The 26,974-nt window shown below is 37.7% G+C and overlaps 2 protein-coding genes across 3 annotated transcripts; one reads left to right on the top strand and one right to left on the bottom strand.

Moving 5' to 3' along the window:
• The first annotated feature begins 200 nt into the window (after nucleotides 1-200).
• Nucleotides 201-2,264, top strand: LOC139977306 (zinc finger MYM-type protein 1-like). The gene has a single exon (XM_071986592.1). It carries the CDS (start codon nucleotides 201-203, stop codon nucleotides 2,262-2,264), a length of 2,064 nt encoding a protein of 687 aa, XP_071842693.1.
• A 4,143-nt stretch (nucleotides 2,265-6,407) lies between these two features.
• LOC139976792 (uncharacterized) lies at nucleotides 6,408-26,084 on the bottom strand. 2 transcript variants are annotated; one of them, XM_071985575.1, is made up of 13 exons: nucleotides 25,914-26,084; nucleotides 18,644-18,703; nucleotides 17,683-18,015; nucleotides 15,671-15,916; nucleotides 14,044-14,187; nucleotides 12,240-12,289; nucleotides 11,212-11,242; nucleotides 10,529-10,611; nucleotides 10,017-10,059; nucleotides 9,377-9,459; nucleotides 8,861-8,903; nucleotides 8,245-8,306; nucleotides 6,408-7,608 (listed from the first exon to the last, which is right to left on the bottom strand). In XM_071985575.1, exons 2-13 carry the CDS (start codon nucleotides 18,690-18,692, stop codon nucleotides 7,594-7,596), a joined length of 1,182 nt encoding a protein of 393 aa, XP_071841676.1. In that variant the 5' UTR covers nucleotides 18,693-18,703; nucleotides 25,914-26,084; the 3' UTR covers nucleotides 6,408-7,593. The 2 variants fall into 2 exon arrangements, with proteins under 2 accessions (XP_071841676.1, XP_071841677.1); XM_071985576.1 differs by lacking the exons at nucleotides 17,683-18,015; nucleotides 18,644-18,703; nucleotides 25,914-26,084 and adding an exon at nucleotides 16,186-16,238.
• Nucleotides 26,085-26,974: the final 890 nt, after the last annotated feature.

The following is a 26,974-nucleotide window of genomic DNA, read 5'->3' as shown; positions in this document are numbered from 1 at the left end:
GCCAATTTTTGTCCGATTTGAATGAAAATTGGTATATGGAGGTAACATTAGATGCAGAAAAAGATGGCACTAATTTTGAGGTCATCCGAGGTCAAATTGGCGGCCATTTTGAATTTTGGGACGAAACGCTTAAATTATCACAGATCTATGGTCTTTATTCATGTTCCCTCAATTTCCTTGCACAGACAACATACTGCACAATGGCCAACAGTCGGCCCGCCAACTTGGACAAGTGGTTTGTAAGAAAACAACGCACACCCGGACTGGAAACCGAACCAAGTGAGCCAAGGGCAGCAGTCCAGGCCCAGGATCAACCAGGCAGTTCTACCAGGGAGACTATCAGGCGTCCCACAAACGTTCCATTTCCAAGTGATGCAAACAACCGTAGATTCCACCCCGAGTGGTACGACAAATATGATTGGCTGGAGTATTCTGTAGAGAAAAATGCTGCATTTTGTTATTGCTGTAGAGTCTTCTCGCCCCCAGGAGTGAGCAAAGAATGGAGTGTGATTGGTTACAAAGCATGGAAGACTGCATTGGGTGACAAACGGAAGGGGCTGGAAAAGCACAACTTATCAGCTCCTCACATCACAGCTATGGTGTCCTGGAGAGAGAAGGAACTGCGGGTTGAGAAAGGCTGCTCTATTTCCACATTGGTGAACGCAGATGTTCTTGAGAAACGTCGGTACTATGTCCGGTCAATTGCGGAAATCATACAGTTCATTGCTGTGAATGAACTTCCACTCAGAGGAGACTATGATATCACTACCCATAATGAAAGGGGCTTGTTTGAGAAACTTTTCCAGTTTACCTTAAGAAAGGACCAGAAACTTGCTGATATTGCAAAAGTCATGCCGAGTAATGCAACCTATCGATCACCGGAAATCCAAAATGAAATAATAGACACACTAGCAGATATGGTCATGAAAGATGTTGCTAAAGATGTGAATAGCACATCCACGAAACGATATACACTTCTAGCGGATGGTGCGCGTGATAAGAACAATGTTGAAAACATCTCGGTAGGCGTACGCTTTGTTAAGGAAGGAAAATGCATGGAATCTTTGGTAAGAATGCCCCATACCACAGAGCTAGATGCAGAAGCATTGACGGAAGTGATTTGCAGCACTTTGGAATATGCAGGTATCCCATTGGATAATGTGATTACCCAGTGCTACGATGGGGCGAGTGTTATGAGTGGAGACAAAAGTGGGGTTCAGAGGCGCATACAGGAAAAAATTGGCAGACAAGTGCCATACGTGCACTGCTACGATCACAGAATCCACTTGATAGTCATCAGCCTGGTGTCATTCATACAAGACATTGGCATATATTTTGACCAAGTAGAGATGCTGTATAATTTCTTCAGAAAGCCGAAAGTAGCAGCCTTGTACAGTGGCACACACATCAAGCGTGTTCTCGAGACACGTTGGTCCGGGCACCTCCAAGCAACCAAGGCCATCGCTGATAACTTCACCAAGATAATGGAAGCACTTACTGCCATCAAGCTAAATACATCAATGTTTGATGGGGAGACCATTGCCACTGCTACAGGCCTTCGACAGACGATCTCGGATTTCAAGTTCCGGTTTCTTATGGTGTTCCTAAAAGAACTACTGGAAGTAATGTCGCCGATCAACAGAATGCTGCAGGCACGTGAAACAGACCTGATCGAGGCATTGAACCTGGTGAGTGCTACGACTGGAGAGCTGGGCGATCTACGGTCAGATGAGCATTTCACAACATTTGTGGCAAGTGCTCATAAGCTAATGGAGGCGGAAAGTGATGAGATTACTGGACCCGAGACATCCCGCCCAAAGCGTGCTAGATTACCCAATGGTCGTCTGGATGATTACATAATCACGGAAGCTATCGGTAACAGGAGTGCTAGCGCATCTTCTCAACAAATGTCCAAATTAAAAGCCACCATGTATGAAGCAGTTGACATAACACTGTCGGAATTCAGACGGCGCTTCAGTGACAATGCATGGCTCTATCAAGCAACTTCCGCTGCGAGCCGAAAGTCCGAAGATTTCTTTCATCACGAAAAGTTAGCCCCGTTGGCAGCGCTCGGTGTTACAGTACCATCTGAAGCCGAACTTTCCGTGTGCAAGAAATTCCTTGATCGCAGCCTTCCTGTTGCAGACTCGAGCGACTCTAATGCTGTACTCAAGAAAGTGTATGAGCAGAGAACTGCTTTCCCAGATACCTACAACATGTTGGCAGACATCTCAACGTTTGGAAGTAGCAGCTGCTCTCTGTGAGAGTACTTTCTCTACAGAGGGCAGGATTGATAAACCTACACGTCGCTCAATGCTCACAAGCCGGAAAAGTAACTTGGTCATGCTTGCATTCGAGAAAAAGAGAACAGAGGCCTTGAACCTGGATGAATTTTTGAGCATATTTGCACAGAAGCAAAGACACTTGCAATTGTTCTGAATGACTACAGCAGTACGGTGCTAGGTCAACTCCCACCCGGACAATTCCCACCCGGACAATTACCACCCATAGCGAACCCTAACTTTAGACCCTAACCCTAACCCACTAACCCTAACGCTAACTCTGACCCTAAACCTATAACTCATTGACACTAACCATAACCCCTAACCCTACAACTAACCCTAATTCTGACGAAAATAAAGCTTCAGTTGGGTGGGAACTGTCCGGGTGGGAATTGTCCGGGTGGGAGTTGTCCGGACACGACAGCAGTACAGAGTACATGTGTTATCATTTTCACGTATAACACCACAAATTGATGTATGGGACTGAATTCATGTGGTTCAAGATTATCGTATTCGTTTACTTAAAGTGTAACATAAATTTCAATGTGGATGTGGACTTGTACAAATATCAACCATTATTGATATCAATGCCCAGTAACAATCTGTCAGTAGCATCTCCCTGCATGGTCGCACTAAGTCGTGTGAAAGATATTTCAATTAGCTGTTTCATGCTGTAGATTTCACCCTAGAACCGTGGGTGGGTCACTGTGAGACAGAAAAATCCGTTTGGCCAATTCCATAACTTAGCCATTGAACTATCAAAAGAAGCTCATGTTTGGTATATGTAAGGGCACATTCGCACATTCAATTCTAGAAGTTTGTATGCATGTGGCAACAGGGATTTTAGAGCATTTCAAAAATTTCTGGATGTGTCTCACTGTGCCCCAATTTGTGGGGCACTGGGCACAGCGAGACATTGTTCTCAAAAATAGGAAACACAGGGGATTGATAGAATACCTATTCGTGTCTTTCTATGTTTTTTGTGACTGCTGACTATAAATACACAAAGAACTGGTGTTACTCTCAACATGAATCCCTACCCATCTGGGCTAAAATCATTTTATTATAAATGATTTGATTTGACACATGATTTCAATACATGAAAACCCTTTCAAATTTGATGTTCAGATGTCACAATTGAGTCCGAGAAGTGCTATTTCCAGTGATCTGGGGTGTTGTAGGCATCAAAAATTTTCTGGTACGCTCCGCGCCAACCGATGGTGGCGCTCCGCTTAGATAGTGTACCGATTGTTTGCCCCCCTTGGACAACTCCCAGCCCCCCCAGGCTGAACTCCCTGGCTACGGGCCTGCTTGTAACACCCACCAGACTTCCAGTTGTTTCTGAACCCACCGAGCTCAGAACCTCGTATTCTGACGGCAACTCTGTGGATGCACCTCGTGAAACACGAAAGTTCTGTTCTGTCATCAAAGGTCTCCATTCCTGGTTGGGCAATCCCTCTACGTTGTTTTGATTGTCAATCCTCTGTAAACGGGTCTGTAAACGGGTTGGTTCTCGAAAAATCCATCTGTAGCCTTCTTTAACTGTTCTGTACTGTATCTGTTCTGTGCTGTTTCTGCGGCTCTGTGAATTCACTGGCTATCACTGGATCTTCCTCTGTCTCGGTCTTGTCTCTAGCAGTATGTGTTATCTGTAAGGACCAGGACTGATCTTTTATCCCACCGCTGCCACCAAGTGTAACGTTGACCAGTGTCCCCGAAGTCCAGCTGCTTGAACTAATAAAAATCTTCAACACATATCAAGACAAAAAAATCGGAGAAGAGGTTGATGACTGGTTGATCGCTTATTTATTGATTTATTACGTTGATCTTTGATTCACTGGCACGTGAATTTACCACAGATTATGGCATTGACAGACTTTACAGATAAGCAGTTAATAGAAATGGTACAGGATAACAGGAACTGTCTGTACACTTAAGCAGTAACACAGTTACACACTTAGGAAGTTACGCAGTTAGGTAGTTACACAGTTACGCAGTTGCGCACTTACACTAACTCGTGGAGGCATACAAGATATTTTATTGGGACGTACTCAACAACAGGCTTAAAGACTTAACCAGTTTATATTACTAAATAAAAAATCTCTTTTCGAGATCACAACCGAACCAGTACGTGGGTAAATGTATTTACAGATGAAGGATAATACTAGCGTTTGGTTTGTTGACACTAGTCGTTCTCACTACTTGCTTTGGCTAAGAAAACACAAAAGATATATATAAAACAAACGCCCACATGAAACACACGGTATAGCGTTTGTGAGCCTCCTAGTGAAGTCGAAATTACAATTATCGAACCCCCTATAGAATGTGACAACAAATATGACGTCCTAAAAATACACCCTAGTTTCTTGCTACTTCAATGCACTTAGCGCAACGATAATTTTCTTACAATTCCCTAGGTGTACGAAAAAAATAACCCCCGTCACCCCAAAGATACCCGATTTAATCTTTCCTAAGACAAACAATTAAACCTAGAAGTCATGCCAAGCACATAATCGTGTGATAGAACAAAAATATACCAGTGAAGTGGTAGCAACTTACAGAAAATAGGTGTTCTCTCGGTTCTCTCTCCGTCAGAGGCCAATCTCGGAATACTTTTTGAGCGTGGTGAGCTCATACTAATAAAACAATCTGCGCTACCACTAACATGGGGAAACATCTCAAAATTCGGGTGCTGATTCAGCAAGATTTATAAACAAACAGGGGTACGATTTTCATTGGCTGCCCCAACCTGCAACTCGCAAAAGCTCTACACGTTTTGAGAGAGGGGCCATCGACGGGTAGAACCGAGGGAACGCTCAATCATAAAACGAATATTACAATAACAAATTACTTAAAGGGATACATTTCCGTTACAATATGTATATATGTATATATATATATATATTTATATATATATATATATATATATATATATATATATATATCTATATATATATATATATATATATATATATATATATATATATATATATTAGTGTATAGACCCAGACTGGGTCATAATCGATAAAGAGTGGGGGACTGGAACTAGGGCAAAATGGACGGGGGTCCCGATATAGGACAAAATAGACACTGGGGACCTGATATAGCGCATTTCTGGACACAGGTGTCCTTCGCTAAAGCTCCTTATAGAAACAACCTGTAATAAACATTATTTACAAATCAAGAATCTTCTTCAGGTTCCTCTTTCTGTCTGACCTTCTGAGTAAAATTTATCAGATTCCAACAAATGTGGTGAAGTTTTTTCCCTAACCTGATATCTCTGATGTGTCAGACTCATGATCTTCATCTGGCAACAACAGTCTGTCAAACATTTCTGAGTGAGTGGATTCCAAAGCTGTGGTGCTTTGAGATTCTTTCAAATCAGACTGTGTTTGAGCAGCAAATGTTCACATGTCTTTTTCAAGTTTGACCTTCTACTTGAATGAGATATGTCACAGGAGCTAACACTTTGTAAACAACTCCAGTTACCCATTTACCATAATGCTTTCTGAAATCTTGGACTGAGACGGAATCACCTACAGAAAATTGTCTCACTGAAATACGACAATACAGTACAGATGATCTGTCTGTAATAAGTCCAGATTGTTGATAAACTTAAATGTTGTAAAAAAAGAAACTCTCATAATGTGTAAAGGAATAACTGTGTCAATGGCAGGGATCAAACTCTTGATATTTTCCATAACTATTGACCTTCTGGTGCCTCCTTAATATTTTAAACTGTGTTGGGCTTTTAGGAATTGCGAGGCCTTCTATATTGTTTTAGCCATAGCAACAACAGCTGAGTATTTTCCATAGGAGGCTACCACAAGGAAAATTACTGTTTTGGGAGTTGTTCCTCTCTGACGTCATCAATATGGAATTTCAAGCGTAATGCGTAATCAATGGAAGCTTACTGTGAACTGTGGTGAGGGCTTACAGTAGGAGCCAAGTTTCAAAGCGACCATATTCAGTCAAACAGGAAGGGGTTATCTTAAAATCAAACAATAGAGAGTTTTTCTGAATAATATAAATATTCTTTGATCCTGCCTTTGTTATTCCTTTAAACGTCATGGTTTAGAAATACATAGGAAATATCTTTATTTGGTAACTGAAAGGCACTTTCAATGGATGATTTACTATATATATTGCTCATGTTTTTATATATTTCTATAAAAATTTCCACTTGCTGGAAATAACTAAATGAATGAATGCATGAATGAATGCCTGATTAACAAGAAAGCCAGTGGGCTTATTGTGATTCATTGCCAATTGAGATGATTAAATTGATCAGCAAGTTTCTTTCACTGACTGTGGACCTACCTACTAAATATGTTAACTTACCATGTTTACAAGCTTTATTTAGCAAAAATCAACTCAAGCCCTGCACCCTAATATTGTGCATAATATCACCTTGTAAATACATATCATGTACAGTACCCGCTATTTACCAACACCTTCACACAAAGTATGATTCAATTCTGAAAATGTTTACATTCGACCCAGTGACCTCATTAATATTCTTGAGATGAGCACCAGATTCAATAGGGTTCTTCTACTTAGTATGGCGCATCTATGTACCAAGTATGACTTCAATCCAACTCGCCATTGTTGAGTTATCATGTTTACAAGCCAAGAGAGTCACATACACACACCCAAGCAATCACCATCGCATAGATTCCTTGAGCCTTCGGGCAAGGAATACAAAATGACTGGAATTGGTGGGCAGTGATGACAATGTTTTAATATCACTATCAGCCTTATGACTAGAATTGGAAGTGACACCTTACTACTTAACTCAAACTATACAATTAAGCAGGCCCTTTTCCTTGTACTTGTGGGTTATTCAGAAGAAATCTTCTAGTCTGATACATACTGACAAGTGATTGCATAGATGAATTTAAATGTAGGCATAACAGATTTTTATTCAAGGTTAAAATAGAGGATTTTTTAAGATTCATTTAAAATATCAATTTGTATCTAAAAGTATGTGTCACGAAATGTCTTTGTACAATGCACTTGTATTGACCATGAGAAACAAAGTTTAGATCATCTGCAGGAGATAGCAACCATACTCAACTATCACAATTCACTTAGTCCCCGATGATCAAATGTACGAGCTGAGCATGTGTCACTTTTACAAATACATAGCTAACATTGTGGTACAAATTAAACTTGTTTACACTCTTTACAATAATCTTATCCATGTTTAGAGTTTTTTGGTAGTAACTTCAGCAACCCAGTTTTAGTATGTGGTTTTTTCTGTGCAGGTAATGGCATCCTCGGCTTTTTCTTAAAATATGGGGATGATCCTTCAATTTTTAAGAGTCTGGTCAAACAACAAACAAAAGGAAGAACATAAATCAGCTCATTTAGAAATGACAACAGAACATTAAACCACTAATATTTCTTCATTTACAATCTTTATATTGACTTTCAATGCAAGACATAAAAGAATCTTACATTCATGTCATCCTTGTCTAGTTCAACATCTTGGTCATTTCTATTCAACTTCAGTTCTATTCTATTTCTATTCTTTATAGTGTATCAAAGATTTACTTTTTTCGAGTTGCTTCTAGATATACTTTAGTACCTTATACCAGCTTTTGAATTTGTTTACCAATTTTACTAAACATACATCAAGTGTTACTCAAAATAGGAATGCAATAGATCACAAAACATGCCAACCTAGCTGTTCTTTACCAAATGAAAGTTAACATAAAAGTGCACAATGCGTTTGATTTGCCTCATCCTCAAAACAACAAGCAAGCAGATATGGTAGGGCACTCATGCTTCAAATATTGATGGAAACCACTTTAATCTTAAAGCATAAAGACAATTTACTTGTACTGAAAGAAGGCAAATCCTCAAAGAAAAATTCTATTGGAAACACCCTCAACCCATGATCATAATTCACTGGCAACTTCAATTTGTGGAATTTAATGGATAAAGCTTTAATACATACCTGTCTCTCCTTCTGCTCCAGTTGATCTTTAAGATGACTCACTTCTTCCTCTCTTTTATTTACTGTTGAAAGAAATAGAAATGTACAACCAAATCAGTGTAGCATATTCTTCTTTATCTTAAATGAGTATAGCAAGCATTATCTACCAATTGCTGTAGTTAGAAGTACATTATCTGTGTCTGCTTTAAAAGAGAATCAAATTCAGCCATTATCACTGACCAAAACAAAGCAGACACTTATCAATAACAATATCACCATACAGCTTAGAATACATTCATGTGTTGAGCTTAGCCTTCTCTTTATTTATACTGTACATGAAGCTCTTTCTGTGCATAACCTTGATATATGGAGATGGGACTGAAAGGATTTCATCTGGCATATAATGCACATGAGTAAGCACACCTAGAATTAGGAATATGGTATTAGATTGAACTTTCAACAAGCAGTGATGTGAACACACAGTCTATAAACAACTCATGGTAGTACAAAAGCTCTTTTATCTTGTTTATAATAGCCTGATCATAAGATTACCAATGTATGAGATAGCAAGTAACCTAACTGATTACACTAGTACAATAATGGGTCTATATGCCCTAAGTTATGCATACAATCTTACTTTTCTCGTTTTGCTCTTCTAGTTTATTCTTCAATTCTGTCTCCTAAGGGTAAAGAAAAAGAATTATCAAACAAAAGATTCATTGAAGCCATCAATTGTTTTATGACATTTATAATTAACAACATAGTTCATTAACACTGCTTCTAGTGTGTGTTAAACAATACTTTTCATATCAATCGATGCAAAAACATCACAAGAATGTGTCTGTAGAGGTGAAGCTCAACACAGCTCACATTGTACTGTTATTTTGTATCTTGCAAGATGCTCTCTAAATGATCAGCCTCCTCAAGCCTCCTCCTAAAACCGACAACAAGCAAGCAGGGCACTGGTAGGGCACTCATGTTTTAAATATTGATAGAAACCACTTTAATCTTACAGCATGAAGACAATTTACTTGTACTGAAAGAAGGCAAATCCTCAAATAAAATGTCTATTGGAAACACCCTCAATCATAGATCACAATTCACTGACAACTTCAAGTTTGTGGAATTTAATGGATAAAGCTTTAATACACACCTGCCTCTCATTCTGCTCCAGTTGTTCTTTAAGATGACTCACTTCTTCCTTTCTTTCTGTCAATGCTGCTTGACAGTTATTTACTATTGGAAGAAATAGAAATGTACAACCAACTCAGTGAAGCAAATTACTTCTTTATTTTAAATGAGTATAGCAAGCATTATCTACCAATTGCTGTAGTTAGAAGTACATTCCCTGTGTTTGCTTTAAAAGAGAATCAAATTCAGCCATGATCACTGACCCAAACAATGCAGACACTTATCAATTACAATATCACCAAACAGCTTAGAATACATTAATGTGTTGATTTTAGCCTTCTCTTTATTCACACTGTACAGGTAGCTCTTTCTTAACAGAAACTTGATATATGGAGATGGGACTGAAAGGATTTCATCTGGCATATAATGTGCACATGAGTAAGCACACCTAGAATTAGGAATATGGTATTAGATTGAACTTTCAACAAGCAGTGATGTGAACATACAGTCTATAAACAACTCATGGTAGTACAAAAGCTATTCTACATTGATTATGATAGCCTGATAATAAGATTACCAATGTATGAGATAGCAAGTAACATAGCTGATTACACTAGTACAATAATGGGTCTATATGCCCTAAGTTATGCATACAATCTTACTTTTCTCGTTTTGCTCTTCTAGTTTATTCTTCAATTCTGTCTCCTAAGGGTGAAGAAAAAGAATCATCAAACAAAAGATTCATTGAAGCCATCAATTGTATTATGACATTTATAATTAACAACATAGTTCATTAACACTGCTTCTAGTGTGTGTTAAACAATTCTTTTCATATCAATCGATGCAAAAACATCACAAGACTGTGTCTGTAGAGGTGAAGCTCAACACAGCTCACATTGTACTGTTATTTTGTATCTTTATGCTCTCTAAATGATCAGCCTCCTCAAGCCTCCTCCTAAAACCGACAACAAGCAAGCAGGGCACTGGTAGGGCACTCATGTTTTAAATATTGATAGAAACCACTTTTATCTTACAGCATGAAGACAATTTTCTTCTACTGAAAAAAGGCAAATCCTCAAAGAAAATTTCTATTGGAAACACCCACAACCCATGATCACAATTCACTGGCAACTTCAAGTTTGTGTAATTTAATGTATAAAGCTTTAATACATACCTGTTTCTCCTTCTGTTCCAGTTGAACTTTCAGATGACTCATTTCTTCCTTTCTTTCTGTCAATGCTGCTTGACAGTTATTTACTGTTGAAAGAAATAGAAATGTACAACCAAATCAGTGAAGCAAATTACTTCTTTATTTTAAATGAGTATAGTAAGCATTATCTACCAATTGCTGTAGTTAGAAGTACATTCTCTGTGTCTGCTTTAAAAGAGAATCAAATTCAGCCATTATCACTGACCCAAACAATGCAGACACTTATCAATAACAATATCACAAAATATCACTTAGCCTTCTTGTTATACACACTGTTTACTTATTTAGAAACAATTCACCTTGATTATATTTGTGGATGCTTCTAACCTTTTTCTTAGCATCTTCTTGGTTATAAACAGAAATTCACAGTCCAGTAAGGGACTTTCACATTTTAATGGTTATTCAAGTCTATGTAGGACTTGTTACTTCTGCCTACTTTAGAAGTATTGTTACTTTACACTAGACACAGTCTGTAATGCCTATTTGGTAGTCACATCTACAGCAGTTCTTAGTATAGATCTTCTGAATATCAATGCTTTTGGTGTACCAGGTGTTAAAATTACATGTCATTTTACAGTTTCTTTCAGGCTAAATTGATGACACTGTCAACAACCCTATCATCTCAAATTTATAAACAAATGACTTACATGTTGCCTCCAGTGTAGCAATTTCATCCTTCTAAACATGGAGGAAAAGAAGATAATTTGAATATTAAATTCATAGAGTGCTAAAATTCAACATAACAATATGATCATTTTAGTTAAGAAACTACTTCTATGGTGTGTTAAACGTAGCATGACAAACCACACGGAATAATTAAGTATCATTTCGCCCCCCCCGCTTCGCAAGTCAGAAAACCCCTTTTTCATTTCCAAATGAGATAAAAAATCTCATTTGGAGCACCAAATTGCATCTTACTGTAGGCCAGGTGAAAATACAAAATTAAGTTTACAAAATGGAGTTGGTGTTGAAGTGTGCTATATTGCACCAAATTGCATCTGAGGCTACCTGGAAATTCAAAAAGTTCCAAAGGGGAGGGGTACACCCCCTCCCCTTAGACCCCTCCCTCAGGCCAGCCATCAGTCTTCAGCCCCCCCCCCCCACTCAAAAGTACCTTCCAACGCCACTGGTATAAATAATGCCACTACCAAATCAGTGGCATTAAATGCCGTATCCCTTTGAAAGTAGTCTTTATCATGGCACCTATAGTACACATATTAGTTAAATAAAACTGTTTACAAGGTTTTACACTTTTTTACACAGGTTTTACACACATCTAAAATGAACTTTATTAACTACCACAACAAGCAATGGCATTACTTCCACTGTGATGCATCCACATAACCACTATGAGTCCTGTACACGTTGCCTTTCTTTATATATCATATTCAGCAGATCTGTTTACATTCTTTTCCTGACCTCAATGCCTATCAACCTCCACCAAAACAAAGTACTTCTAGTGCTAAACATTGAGCACTATTCTGCATACCTCAGATTGTAACTGAACCAAAACCCATAAGACAGACTGCAGAAAGTTTATCTGAAGTCTACCTTGGTTGTTCGAAGGAAAATAGTTGGTGTATGCTGTTTTTATTAGATAGATTAATATATTTTCCACTTGAGGGAAGTGAGAGCATTTATAAAGCTCTGATTACAGCTTTTCTAAAATACTGACCAGATCATAATTCTGCTTGCCAATAAGTTTCATTTCTTCCTGATCCGAAGCTGTGTGTTTAAAGAAAACATGATTACAGAATGAAAATTCCAAATGGTATTTAGAAACGCTACACCAACCTCCTTACTACTTATTCAAATACCCAATCAAGTTTAAAGCATAATTACTTTGCTTCCATCTAATGAAATTAGAATAATGTGCATAGTTAGGTGTATGTTTTAGCATGTGACTTGGTCAAAGAAACATTTACTCCACAGTATTTGGACACAAATCAGACATGTGAATGTGTCAGAAAGAACATTAGGTGCATGGTTGGGTCAAGATCATGGAAACTAATGAGAGTAGTAGTTTCTCTCTTCTTCAAAAACCCAAGTCACTGGATTATTCAGCTAATTAAAGTTGGTAAGTATTTGAACGTTATTACCCAAAGTGAATACTACAAAAATACAGATTAAAAACCAATATGTATACAGTATCTCCAAAGTGATGGAGGGTGAAACCTACTGTAGGCTATTAATGATTAAACCTTATTAAGGGTATTTGGTTACAATACATTCTGAATTTGATGTAAAAAACTGGTCATCAGTTGGACAGCCAAGTTGATTTTGGGTTCTGATGCCTTGCCAAAGGCTAAAGGTATCTATACAATGGTGATGGGTTCTTGTGTGCTTCATGTTGTGCTTTGGTAATAACAGAAGTGCTCTTTTGTGCAATAAACGATGTAATGAAATGTGGCACAGCCATTCCATAGACAGATATTCAAATACTGAATATTGAAGAAAGGAGTGCACACAAATACTCATCCCGCAGACTTCATTCAGACTTTAATCTGATCAACATCACCTCTTCCTTTCTAATTTAGCCTTATTCATCTTTTCAATTCACAGTTCAATTTAGCTGTATGACCAATTGTCTATTTAAAATGTGTTGTTAGTCTGTTTCAGTAAAAAATATCCTGCAAGGATATTACTAGCAGGTTCTCTAAATGTAAACGATAAAATATTTATATATATTTAACTATGTACACAGATATTTATATATATTTAACTACACATGGATTAATACTACAATAAAATTGTCACTTTGGAAAGTCCCGAGGTAATTTCGTGACTTTCTATGTACATCAAATCAGAGATATATTCATGCCCCACTGGCTGCAAAGTTTGTGCCTTACTCCTACTATACATAGTAAATCCTCTATTCCTAAAGATCAGGAGAGTGGGTGAAATGTTGATTGAACCAATTCCTTCCAGAGGGTGAGGATATTTACAACATAATTCTCCATCTAATATCCCTTGTTTACATTAGTTCTTCTTGCCCCCACCCAACCAATTCCTTCCAGAGGGTGAGCATATTTACAACATAATTCTACATCAAGTATCCCTTGTTTACATTAGTTCTTTGCCCCCACCCGACCAATTCCTTCCAGAGGGTGAGCATATTTACAACATAATTCTCCATCAAATATCCATTGTTTACATTAGTTCTTCTTGCCCCCCCCCCCCAACCAATTCCTTCCAGAAGATATGCATATTTACAACATAATTCTCCATCAAATATCCATTGTTTACGTTGGTTCTTCTTGCCCCCACCCAACCAATTCCTTCCAGAGGGGGAGCATATTTACAACATAATTCTCCATCAAATATCCATTGTTTACATTAGTTCTTCTAGCCCCCACCTAACCAATTCCTTCCAGAGGGGGAGCATATCTACAGCATAATTCTCCATCAAATATCCCTAGTCTACATTAGTTCTTCTTACCCCATCCAACCAATTCCTTCCAGAGGGTGAGCATATTTACCTGCATGTTCACATTTCTCTTTGAACTTTTTGAGTTTCATGTGCAGGATACAGCAAATCAATAATAATGCAGAATTGGTTGGAATTGAAATAACAAAAAGAATACAGCAAGCCGTCCAACCAGGATGCAACCCGTGCGTTACGCCTGTGAAATATAAAGAAAATAACTCATTTTGTGGCAAAGGAGATAAATTGTCTTGCTATCAGTTTCAGATATCAAGCCAGTAAGAAGATAGTTATGCTTGCCTTTCAATGCTTCATTTTTATATTTTTTTATTTATTGTTTATGATTGTCATCTTTAATGAGGGTACTCCTGCTCAGTGCAGAAGCACTGCTTTCCAGAAAAGCCCTAAGTATACATTTTAGGTGACAAAAAACTGGTTACTTCTTCAATGTGGCTGGTTTCTCCCACACAAACTGTGCACAATATGAGTGAGCAACAACATACACTGTAATATTTCATTAGTTAAGAAACCTATTCCACAGTAAGTACTACTATAGCAGGTTACCTCACATAGTAGGTATGTGGGGTCTGCTAGATACATTAATGGAATCGTGCACTCATGTGATGATTCAGTCAGGTCTACGGTGAAAGTATCTAGTGAACTTAAGATATAAAGATCACTCACAGAGACAGGCTGATAGTAATACATTTTGTAAGGGATAATTTTCTAAGATCACAACATCTGCAGGTGTTACAAAAACAAGCAGAATTTTAAGAGATGCATAACCATGCTGTCTGAAAGGGAAACACATTGGGAGGAAGCAGGAACAGGAATTGAAGGCAAAAAGGATTCCTAATCAAACAGTCAATAATAGTTAACATACCAGGTTCTGTAAACTATGAACACTGTTTATAAATTACTAACTTGTTACAAGAAATGTCACATTGTCCATCAGCCCATCTGTGTCTGAACAATTACACTGAATAGTCTCATATTATGTCTACAATTACACCAGAAGGTGGATAGCAGACTACTGGGAGGTTCCCATCCAAATCATCTTCACAGACTAGAGTATTGTAGCCATGTAGCACACCCTTCTTACCCATTTATAGGAACTTACTGACTCTCTGTGAGGTGTTTCAATTGATGAGGGAGAAGTATGGATATACTTCATATATACTTCACTACGAAAATATGTTAATATACAGTATGCATTGATAGTCATATTTATCACTTTTGGAAATTAAGTATAGAATACAAATAAATATTAGCTTTTAACTCCTAATTAGACTTCCAGCCTTGCACTCGTACTCATGCTATTAAATGCAATGTTATTAACTGTTGTTTGTCATAACTTTCCATCTTGCTAACTAGGAATGGTTGTCAGAAACTTTATCCCTATGCCCTGTGGTAAAGTAACTTTTCAAAGATTTTAGCTTACTTCTGTTTGGAACTGACATGACCTTGGCCTCATTTGCTCACTTTGACAATATTCCAACAAGATCAAAATAGTCTGATATCCAGTAAGACAAACATTACTGTTGTTATACTTCAAGGGATGTTCTACTGATACTCATACTTAATCTATTTTACTACAAGTCTATAAACATTAAATCTTTACAAAGGATATTATCGATAGCATACCAGCTTCTGCAATGAAAACACTATAAAAAAATACTAACTTGTTACAGGAAATGTCACATTGTCCATCAGCCCATCTGAGTCAGTACAATTACACTGAATAGTCTCATATTCTCTGTCCACAATTATACCAGACGGTGGATAGCAGACTACTGGGAGGTTCCCATCCACATCATCTTCACAGACTGGAGCATTGAAGCCATGTAGCACACCCTTCTTACCCATGTTATAGGCACTTACTGACTCTCTGTGAGGTGTTTCAATTGATGGGGGAGAAGACGTTTTCCCTAAAGCAACAAGAAAGAAGAATAGGAACTATCCACAAATAGTTATCTGTTTCACTAACAAAAAATAGCTGTGGTGATCTCATTATGAAATCCTCATATGGAGAATGAGATTCAGCTCAAATTCTTTATAAAATGATTTAGCATGTACTTCACTATAATAATGAGATTGGTCAGAGCCTGTCAAAACTAAAAGACAAGAGTTAGACATCTGTGTGTAAGCATTTATCGTGAAAATGCATGTATAATTTTAACAACAAGTGACTACAAACCTTTTGACAAAACTAAGAGCCTATGATCAGAATATTAGTAGTACCCATGTTCATCTACTCTTCGCAACGGTAAATGAACTACTGAGCAAATATCTGATCATATTGATCACACACACAGAGATTGCACACCAATGATGTTCACTAACAAGGCCTTAATGAGAGCTACATTACTGTATAACAATCACAACCTAATAACTAGAGCACCAATGGTGCAGAAGCTCATACCTTTTCCAGCTGAAAAATGTAGGGCCCACAAAACCAATTTTGGGCCTGTGAGGGATACCCCCCACCCCCCTCCATTAGCAGAATCCTGGCCACACCACTGGCTATAATTCCTATTTTCCCCTTTAAATCATACTTTACCCACTCTCTTAAACAATACCACTGACTTACCCTATTAAACTTTCTCCCCTCTACCTTAGCAGACATAACAAGCACTCCCTACAAGACATAACTTCACAAGCTGCCTACATACCTCAGGCTCAAAGACTTCTAAGAATCGGCAAGTGCTGATTGGCTATAGGGCTCTCATGCTTACAGTTCAACAGTTAATAACAACTCCCAGTCCTGCTTTATAATTCCACTAACAGCCTCTGCAGAGCTTAACCACAACTGTAAACAAACACTGCAGAGACTGGGAGACAAATTAAAGGAGCTTTGGCAAAAAGTGAAGGCTCAGATTTTTTTAAACAATGGGGATTAACTGTAATTAATTAACTTTTGACCAAAAATTTTTAGGCATCACCTTATTCATACACAATCCAACAATCATCATTTCAACTTTGAATATGATCCATCAAAATCTTGAGGAGATTGAGATATTTGAAAATATTACAAAGAATGACCCCCGATGACGCCCTAAATGACATTTGACCTCAATTTTCCGAACACCCCTCGTAACTCTCATCCCGAGGAACATTGTGACAAACTTTCATTATAATTGGCCATACACTGTACGAACAGGAGCAATTTGAAAATATAGGGCCGCGGCCCGGGCCACAAAAAACCCCTAGTTGATCTTTGATCTCAAATTCATGAACACCCAGAAGGTAAAACTACCATAGTACTGTCGTGACAAACCCTCAATATTGTACCATGGAATCTGTAGGAGAAGAAGCATTTTGAGTATTTCCACAAAATGACCCATTACGGCCCACAGGTGACCTTTGACCCCAAATTTTGGACCATCTCTGATGGCCCTATACCCAATGGTCCTTGTGTCCAAGTTTCATGAAATTCCATCAAACACTGTGCGAGTGGGAGCGGTTTTACCAATTGTTGACGGATAGAGTGATAGAGTGATAGAGAGATAGACGCCGCACTGTAACAATAGCTCACACCAGCATGCTGGTATGAGCTAAAAAATGACAGCCACAGTGTGCAAGAACGATCCAACAGTCACTTGAAATCAAACACTGCTGTCAAACCTCAAACTGTCCTAGATTTGGACATCTGTTATCATTTATGGTGGAATGCATACAACCAGTGACTACAAACCTTTTGACAAAACTAAGAGCCTGTGATCAGAGTAATAGTTGAACCCATGTTCATCTCCTCTAAGGCAACGGTAATATGTGGCACCATCTTCCTTGCCAACAGACTCCAGTTGGATACTACCATTGGCATGTATAGTACAATTGACAATTCTGTCATCGCAGCTAGAAAATCCGCCTCTGAGATCATATGCTAAGACTACAGTAGTATCATTTGTTATTGCTTCCCATCTCAGGTTACCTTCTTCCACTGTAGTCTGTAACCCACATTCTATTATTGCATCTTCCCCTTCCTTAACAACTATAGTACTGAACCCCTGTGCCTGAACAAGTGACCCTGCGTGATGGAGAAAAAAAACAAAACATAAAGCAACACTAATAACCATAATTAGCATGTTAATAAGATAATTTAACATGCAAAATAATTTGTATTTTAATTTTGTTTCTAAAAAACTTCTACAATGGCTACATATCTGTTTTAAGCCTACAGCCTGAAACAATAGACAGCTAGGTTTGTATGATATTGACAGACTGTAATAGTAATGTTCGCACATTACAGAAAAAGTATATAGTTTTGTCAATTGTTCACATACAAAGTCTTAAGTCACCACAGTTTGACCATTTCTCTCTTTATTTCAGAACAGCAACAGGTCAACATGAAACATCCTGAGTCCATGAACAGATATAGGTACAAAGTGAACTACTGTTATCAACAAACATCTGATTATATTGATCACACAGACAGAGATTGCACAACAATATTGTTCACTATAACAAGGCAATAATGAAAGCTACATAAATATCAAAACCAAACAAAATATGACTGCCACAGTGAGTACAGAATGATCCAAAAGTCACACAAAATCAAACACTGCTGCCAAAACTAGAACCATCCTATTTTCAAATGTCTAGCAGTTGTAGGTAACCTATACTGTTCACAATACATTAAAGAGTACTTCACTCACCTATAATAATCCAGTATATTGCCCATGCCATTCTGCGATGATCCCACATTTTGTGTTAATCTGAAATGTAACGTAATATCATTACAGTAAAAAATATTCTCAAGATTATCGTGTAAAACTTGGCTACAAACCTTGGCTGCAGGACAGGCACTTGGGAGTACCAAATTACATACAAAACGCAAACATGTTATGATATATTGATGCAGACCACAACAATTAGATCTTGTCTATATACCGGAATTATGTAAGGTGTAAGAACTTTATAAGAAAGTATCAAACCCTCACGGCTCTAACATTGATAACAAATTGGAATCAAAACACCTTCCTCATGCTGAATCGCAGCATGAAATAGCAACTTTAGAGTTGCACAACTTGCAAAATATTACAGGAAAGCATTGTAATCATTAGTTTGTATTGTTTGTACTAGACATAATAACCTTTTAAGATGTACACTGAAGCAATGATTAAGGAGCAATTTATCACTCAAAATAGCACATTGTAACATGCCAAAATCTAATATTTTGAGACTTTTTAAGTCGACCTTACTCCACAAGAAGACAATGTTTTTATTGCCTAAGTTTGTTTTTTCCATTTTTATGAGACAGTCTCTATAGGATTCTGTAATAGAAAGGTAGTAGGATGTTTAATTGCTGAGAAATGAGACCTCAGCAATTAAGAAAATGCCAAAATGCCACATTGACAAATTGCATAATTTCAAAGTGTGATATATTGGAAAATTTTGAAACAATGCAACTGAAATTTTCAGAGTATGATGACTTCATGGTGTTCCAAGCATACCATACATTTGGGAATTATTAAAAGATGTCGAATTACAACATGCTCCAAAATTTGGTGACTTGATATGGAATGACCCACTCATTAAATTTATCAATGATTTACGTACCATTACATTACAAAGGACTTACAGAAAATATGTGTTTTGTTGGCTTTAGTGTCAGACACTATTTGGAGACCCTTGGTTGAATTGTGTCCTCGGTGCTTTCTTAAGTAGCTCTACACGTGTTAAATCTTATGATATATGGTCATTTTCACAATCAGTGGTGTAACTTTTGTACACTGAAATTTCAAACACCATACTGTATATATTGAATTTTTTCCTAACATTACATGTAAAAGTTTCAAATTTGGGAATTTCAACATTTTTTTGGGAGCTTAAACATATATACGTGTATGGGTGTAATTTTTCGGTGACTGTAGCATTCTAGGAAAATTTAAACAAAAAGTTTTTTTTTTTTTTAAGCAAACATATTTACAATTTAAAACAGTACTGTACTCTGATTCAAGTAAACTTCAACTTTACTACCTTGTATGATTCAATGTAACTTAAAAATGAAAATGATTTGCAAAGGTTTTTAATGCTGTTGTAGATATTTCCGTGTTGATTAACAATTTATTAGAAAATCAAGCATTTTTTATCTTAATTTTAAATATGATCTATTTTAGAAAAAGATTAGGTCACGTCAAACACCCGAAATGAAGTTTCTCACAGATTTTGATGAAACTTCATCAGAATGATTGAATGTGACCCAAATGAACACATACATCATAATCCATATCGTTTTTGAGATATACTGTAGCCCGTTGAAATTTGGCCAAAACGGCCATTTTGTGCCTGCCCGACTTGTCAAAAGTGACTTTTGTGATATTTTCCGACTTTGAAATTGTCCAAAAAAAAAATCAATTGTCAAAAAGACTCCGCCCGTCTTGACCCCCATTGACCATGCAATCAATTGAAACTTTTCTTGAAATTTACACCAGTTACACATATGATATCTACAGTACTTATACAATATACACCAAATTTCAGTTTTGCACTCCTTCATGATTTGGTGGCAATTTGTATATTAGACGTTTTTCGCACATTTTTGTATCTCAAGCTTAAAATATTTACCATGTAATCATAGTATAATAATGAGTGATATGATCATTGTATCCTTGTTTCAGTCAGCAAATCAAAATGTAACATAACAAATTGCTTTAGGTTAAATTAATGACATTTAACACATCATGAACGCTTCACACACATTTAAATTACTGGTTCTGTCACAACCCTCACAAGGCCTGTCCTAGGTTTATAAGGAATGTCGTTGAAATGCTTCAATGTCCTTACAATTCTTACCACACATGGATGTTCATATACAAGTAAAACAAGCACACATTAATTTCTTTAACTTGATGAATGCTTGCAGTATGGCTTGATATACAAGTTAGCACACTTTCATTTGTTTTACTTGATGAATGCTTGCAGTTTGGCTGGAATGGTCTTTTAAGTCTTCATGAGGAAGAGTGTACTGGTGGCCTCCATGTCCCTTTAACTCTGGAGCACCGATGAAACAAAATTATTGCTAGGAATGGTATCCAACAATTATTGTGGGTGTTCTGTGGCCAAGTTAGTGCATTGGAGTTCTTGGTTTGTTTCATTAACTTCACAAAGACATCATTTTCTTCCTCTGAAATTTCCACTATATACCAATGCACCACTCATTGTCGTACATTCCAGCGATGTAACGCCCGGTTGGTACTCTTTCGGGTCAGCCTGAGGTGGAATATTAGCAGAAATGGATTCTCTCTCCTCTGCATGGTCTCTAATGGGCACAATTTTGCAGTGGTAGTCATTGGAGAGTTGCCGCTTCTCAATCTTTCCAACATGAAAGGGGACTGGGGTTAGGTTAAAACCAGAGAGCAGTAAGATAGACAGGAGTCTTGAAAGAAAGTCCAGGTCCAAATTTCTTTTTGATATGTTAAAAGTGAACATAATCTAAGCATTCTGGTGCAATTTGCATTCAATTCCTATACTGTTTTTGAAATATTGACAGTTGAAGTTATCTGATATTCTACCAAAGTGAATTTGAAGCAAACAGTTGTGACGTCATAGTTGCACACTGACAAATAATGTTTTGTTTTTTCTCTATTTTTCAGTCTATTGATTTGACCTTGTATTGGATAGGGTTACTAGTTTGTCTAACTTGGATGTGAAGATTATAAAATACCAATACAGTACAGTATGGTACATTCACATTATGGATGCATCCAATTGTGGAGTATAAAATCAGACATAAATTTTAAAGAAAAGAATATTTCTGTAGTTATCATGCAACAATGACGTCACACTTGTTTGCTCCAAGTTCATTTTTGATACCAAAGGTGGCAAATTCAACTGTCAATATCTCAAAAACAGTACATAGGAATTGAATGCAAATTTCAACAGAATGCTTGGATTATGTTCCTCTTTAAAACATTAAAAAGAAATTTTGACCTGGACTATTCTTTTAAGCACTGGCAGATTTAATTTGTATTGTGTGGTTTAATCCATCTTTCAACTGAAACTCTACAACAGTATACTGGGGTATAGTTCCATATTACTGTATGTCGTGTGTTATGGGAGATTTTGAGGTATCAGCCTATTGGAGGGTTAACTGAAGTGATTAGGCATAGCTGTCGAATACCCTGCGTTATTGAAACTAAATCAAACTAGGTGCTACCGGCTACGAGGTAAAAGTGGATAAGTGATAGATGGCGCTATCTTATTTACAGAAACGTGTATACTTTACTATAAAGAATGACTTCCCATTAGAGTTAGGGTTTAGGTTAGGGTATCCGTAGCCCATTGGATGTCGCCCCAGACCTAACGTTTTACTGTACTTTAAAAACATTGTTGTGTATACTTTACTATGAAGAATGACTTCGTAGCCCGTTGGCTCGTAGCCACTGAATTCTTCAAAATTTAGGTTTAGGGGTTAGTGGTTAGGGTTAGACCTTACTGTATGTTTTACTTTACTTTAAAAACATTTTTGTGTATTCTTTACTATAAAGTCTGACTTCGTAGCCCGTTGGTTCGTCGCCACTAAATACTTCAACCCACTTCTGACTTCGTAGCCCGTTGGGTAATTACTTAAAAACAAAGCTAGACCCAGTAGCCCGTTGGATGTCACCCCAGATCCCCACTATCCCGTTGGATGTCACCCCACACTTCTTCAGGCTTTACTTTCCTTAACAGAATGACTGCGTAGCCTGTTGGTTCGTCGGCAACAGAAACAAAAACGGACCATGTACCCCGTTGAACAGTGGCATACAGTAGGAAGGTACTTTTGAGTAGGGGGGGCTGAAGACTGATGGCCGGCCTGGGGGAGGGATCTAAGGGGATGGGGTGTCCCCCTCCCCTTTGGAATTTTTTTTTGCAATTCCAGATGGCCTCTGATGCAATTTGGTGCAATATAGCACACTTCAACACCCACTCCATTTTGTAAATAATTTTGCATTTTCACCTGGCCTTAGATGCAATTTGGTGCCCCAAATGAGATTTTTTTCTCATTTGGAAATGAAAAAGGGGTTTTCTGACTTGCGGAGCAGGGGTCGGAATGATACTTCCACCCCCCATATTTTTCACTGGGGGGACTGGCGCCCCCCCGGTTCCTACGCACTTGCCGTTGGATATCGCCCGTTTTACAAGTATATATGCATTGTACATTCGAAAAAAGGGAAAAAATATCGAAGTCCAATAATCTTAACAATACTTTAATAGCGCCATCTACTCAAGCACAATATAAGACTGCGTTGGACGTTGTTTGTCTCCGTCAAAACCACAATCTCGGATCAAGCAGGGTACTCTGCAGCTACTCCAGTGATTATTTATTGTAGTGGAATTGTATGCATCATCAACCCTTTTTAAAAACAATAATAACAAGAGCCCAAGGGCACTGTGGTTCCTTGCGTAGGGGTATGTGACAATACACATAATATTATCATAGTAAGATTGGGCTCAAATAGTCCAAGTCATTGTGGTCCTGCATGTACCCATAAAGTAACCAACACTATATAGCCAAAACTTTGTGATCACAAATTCTGATCAGAGTTATGATCGGAAGGCACTTTTGAGATCTGGATATGGCGTTGAAAATGTAAGAAATATAAGGTCACCTACAAGTGGGTCAACAGATATGATAACATAGGTGACCTCAGATCACATGACCGTTAAGTTTGAAAATGTTCCACCACCCCATTCACAACTTGTCCTAAAATATCAATCGTGTCAGACCTTGGCACTGGGAATTAATTGCATTAAATGTCTAAACATTAACTTTGAACTTGCATAACTTCACACACAAAGGTCACCCGGGGGTTAACCTATTGACATTTATGATCAGAAGGTACCTTTGACATCTGAAAATAGCATCGAAACTGTAAAAATCCCCACAACACTTAAAGGTCATCAGAGGTCAAGTTGAGGTCAAGGGTCACCCAGATGCGGGTCGACAAGTGGATTACATTGAAGCAACTCCCAACCCTAACGGACAATTCGTTCTCAAGTTATCGCAAAAATACTAGTTTTTTACCATTAACTGACCTTTAGTGACCTAGGATCACATGATCGTTAAGTTTAAAAATATTCCCCTATACCATTTGCAACTTGTCCCAAAATATCAACCGTGTCACACCTTGGCACTGGGAGTTATTGCACAGTTTAATGTCTGAAAATTAACTTTGACCTTGTATAACTTCACACACAAAGCTCACCTGGGTGTCAACCCATTGACATTGTTGCTTGGAAGGTACCTTTGATATCCTATCTCCCAAAATAAGCACATTTTTTCTAATGTGACCTTTGACCTTGGTTTCAGATGTAGTTTTATCTCCTGATTCAAAAAATCAATCTGTACAACCATCCTAACTCTGACCGAAAACTTTGACCACATTATAACTTCACACATCAAGATCACACAGAGTCAAACTATTGACATTTATGATCAGAAGGTACCTTTGACATCTGAAAATAGCATCGAAACTGTAAAAATCCCCAAAACACTTAAAGGTCACCAGAGGTCAAATTGAGGTCAAGGGTCACCCAGATGCGGATGGACAATTGGTTTACATTGAAGCAACTTCCAACCCTAACCGACAATTTGTTCTGAAGTTATCGCAAAAATACTTGGTTTTTAACATTAATTGACCTTTGGTGACCTCTGATCACATGAATGTTCATTTCAAAATGTTCCCTAACCAGTTCACAACTTGCCCCAAAATATCAACCTTGTCGCACATTGGCACTGGGAGTTATTGCAGTTTCAATATTTTGGGTTTTGGCCTCTAACTGACCTTTGGTGACCTGCACAGGCACCACAAACAATAGGTCACACCTTCTCACTATGGCAGATCTATATAGCAAGTTAGTAACGCTTACACTAACAGTAACCGCACCGTCATGTGGATTGGCGGAACTGGTACTAGTGCTGTCACTTGGTCTTGCTCTCTGTCAAACAGGTTGGAAAGCGTACGGCTCTGGTCCAGATTCCATATTCCGATATTGTTTTAAGCAATATTTATCTTCTTCGTGTGTTACAAAGTGACTGCTTCTTACCAAACTTTGTTGGAAATCATAAAAATAAATTAAGATGAATAATTTACCAGCTTATTTTTCTCGTAATCGCGAAGAAAATCTAGACTTCGCATAAACGTAACAGAGTGACCAAATGCAATAAATGCCGGAAATGTTACAAACGGCATATTTGCATTATGCAACTTTCACACGTCACAGGCTTGGTCGGCCTATTCAAAAATGTTGGCGGTTTCCAACGTCTGTCATCTCTACAAGAAGACGCAATAAAGATTGAGATTTGTTGATGTGTTATTTTTTATTATTATGTATTTTTTGAGAATATAATGAAAATTGTCTGGCCTATTCTTTTAAGTCCAACTTTCCCTAGTTACAGTGTATCCAAGCAAGTGTCACAGACACACCAACCACCCCCTCACACACGCCAACCTGACAAAGTACATAGGTTCCTTTTGCTAAAGCAAGGAACCAAAAATAGTACCGAAATTGGGTCGGAAAACACCGGTTTCAGTACTAAAACCGGTTAACCGTGCAAGCCTCATACAGAACTACTTAAAAAAATATACAAAAACTAAACTCATAAGTTTAACTAAGTTATGAGCATAACTATAGACCAAAACAACTTTACATACAGAATGAAGGACACGAAAGCTTGATAACACATTTCGTATAGGCTACCCTCAGTTGCAAGCAACTCTCTATATACTGTTGTGAATTCACTCGAGCAACATGGCGTACCCGTATCTATAGGCATAATGCACATTTCATGAATTGAGCCGGAAATGTATACAATCAACATAGGTAACCTAGCCTACAGTATGTTCGTTAATGAAGATTTATGCGAAGAATCATCCCGAATCCAACACATAGAAACCATCAAATGCCCACGGGTGATAAATTGGACTTAACGATACTTACCTTTCATTTTGTTCTGTTAAAACAAGTATGGCTTAATTGTCGAGTCCGTTACTTTGCTTGCAGGATTGGAAGCGTCATACATGTATTATGATACAGCGAGCGTTTTGGGAACTTCATTGTTGGACATGGAGCTATAAATAGCTCCATGGTTGGACGTAAAGTCAGATGTGGAGTTACAGCAAAGCTAAGTGCAATGTGTGAAACCATCGTGTTAAGCCACGCCCCGTTTTGAACTGTGCTACGATATAAAAAGGGTTGCAAATACAAATTCAATATATGACATTTGACCAACTTTAAGCTTTTTTTTTAAACAATTATTGAGATAATGTATGACCCTAAATGGACCACTTATTTATTGTCGAGTCTATTAAATACATCATGTATTTATTTCAGCTGCATTTATGCACATTTAGGGTGTTTTTCGGGGTTAAAACCCAGCTCCACCTCACTGGCAGCTCAATACGGCATTTTAGTGTGGAATTATAAATAATGCGACATTTGACCAACTTTAAGCTTCTTTTTTTAACAATAATGGGGATAATGTATGACCCTAAATGAACTACATATTTATTGTCGAGTCTATTAAATACATCATGTATTTATTTCAGCTGCATTGATGCACATTTAGGGTGTTTTCCGGGGTTAAAACCCAGCTCCACCTCAGGGCAGCTCAATACGGCATTTAAGCGTGGAATCATAAATAATGCGACATTTGACCAACTTAAGTTTTTTTTCAAATCTTTGAAACTGCTTGCCATGTGCAGTAGTATTGAAATATCCATTCATTGCCACAAATGCATGGACCATCTCGTGAACAATTATTTCGTACATGCGTTTGTTATCAGTCAGAGATGCCTCATTCAGAAAAATGTAATCAAAACCATCTGGATAAGTGGAATCAACTCAGTAATGTTAGCCATAGGGCCTCATTGCATAGATGAACCGCCCATCTACACTTGGCCAGAACAGCAAGTTTTTGTGTCGGGTCAGGGAAAACATAAGCAAATGCAATTCTATTGATCGTTGTATACATTTCTTCTGCAGTAGGCTTCTGTTTAGCT

The sequence above is a fragment of the Apostichopus japonicus genome, chromosome 12 (assembly GCF_037975245.1).
Source record: "Apostichopus japonicus isolate 1M-3 chromosome 12, ASM3797524v1, whole genome shotgun sequence".
NCBI lineage: Eukaryota > Metazoa > Echinodermata > Holothuroidea > Aspidochirotida > Stichopodidae > Apostichopus > Apostichopus japonicus.
The sequence above is the reverse complement of the archived record's forward strand: the minus strand, read 5'-3'. Positions and strand labels throughout refer to the sequence as shown.

Excerpts from the sequence above, each read along its gene's own strand:
- LOC139977306 (XM_071986592.1), top strand. The coding sequence starts at position 201 with ATGGCCAACAGTCGGCCCGCCAACTTGGACAAGTGGTTTGTAAGAAAA.
- LOC139976792 (XM_071985575.1), bottom strand. The coding sequence starts at position 18,692 with ATGTGGGATCATCGCAGAATGGCATGGGCAATATACTGGATTATTATA. Across the intron at positions 18,016-18,643 it reads AATATACTGGATTATTATAG|GGTCACTTGTTCAGGCACAG; the intron begins GTGAGTGAAGTA and ends TCCATCACGCAG. Across the intron at positions 8,904-9,376 it reads TGGAGCAGAATGAGAGGCAG|GAGACAGAATTGAAGAATAA; the intron begins GTGTGTATTAAA and ends CTTTACCCTTAG.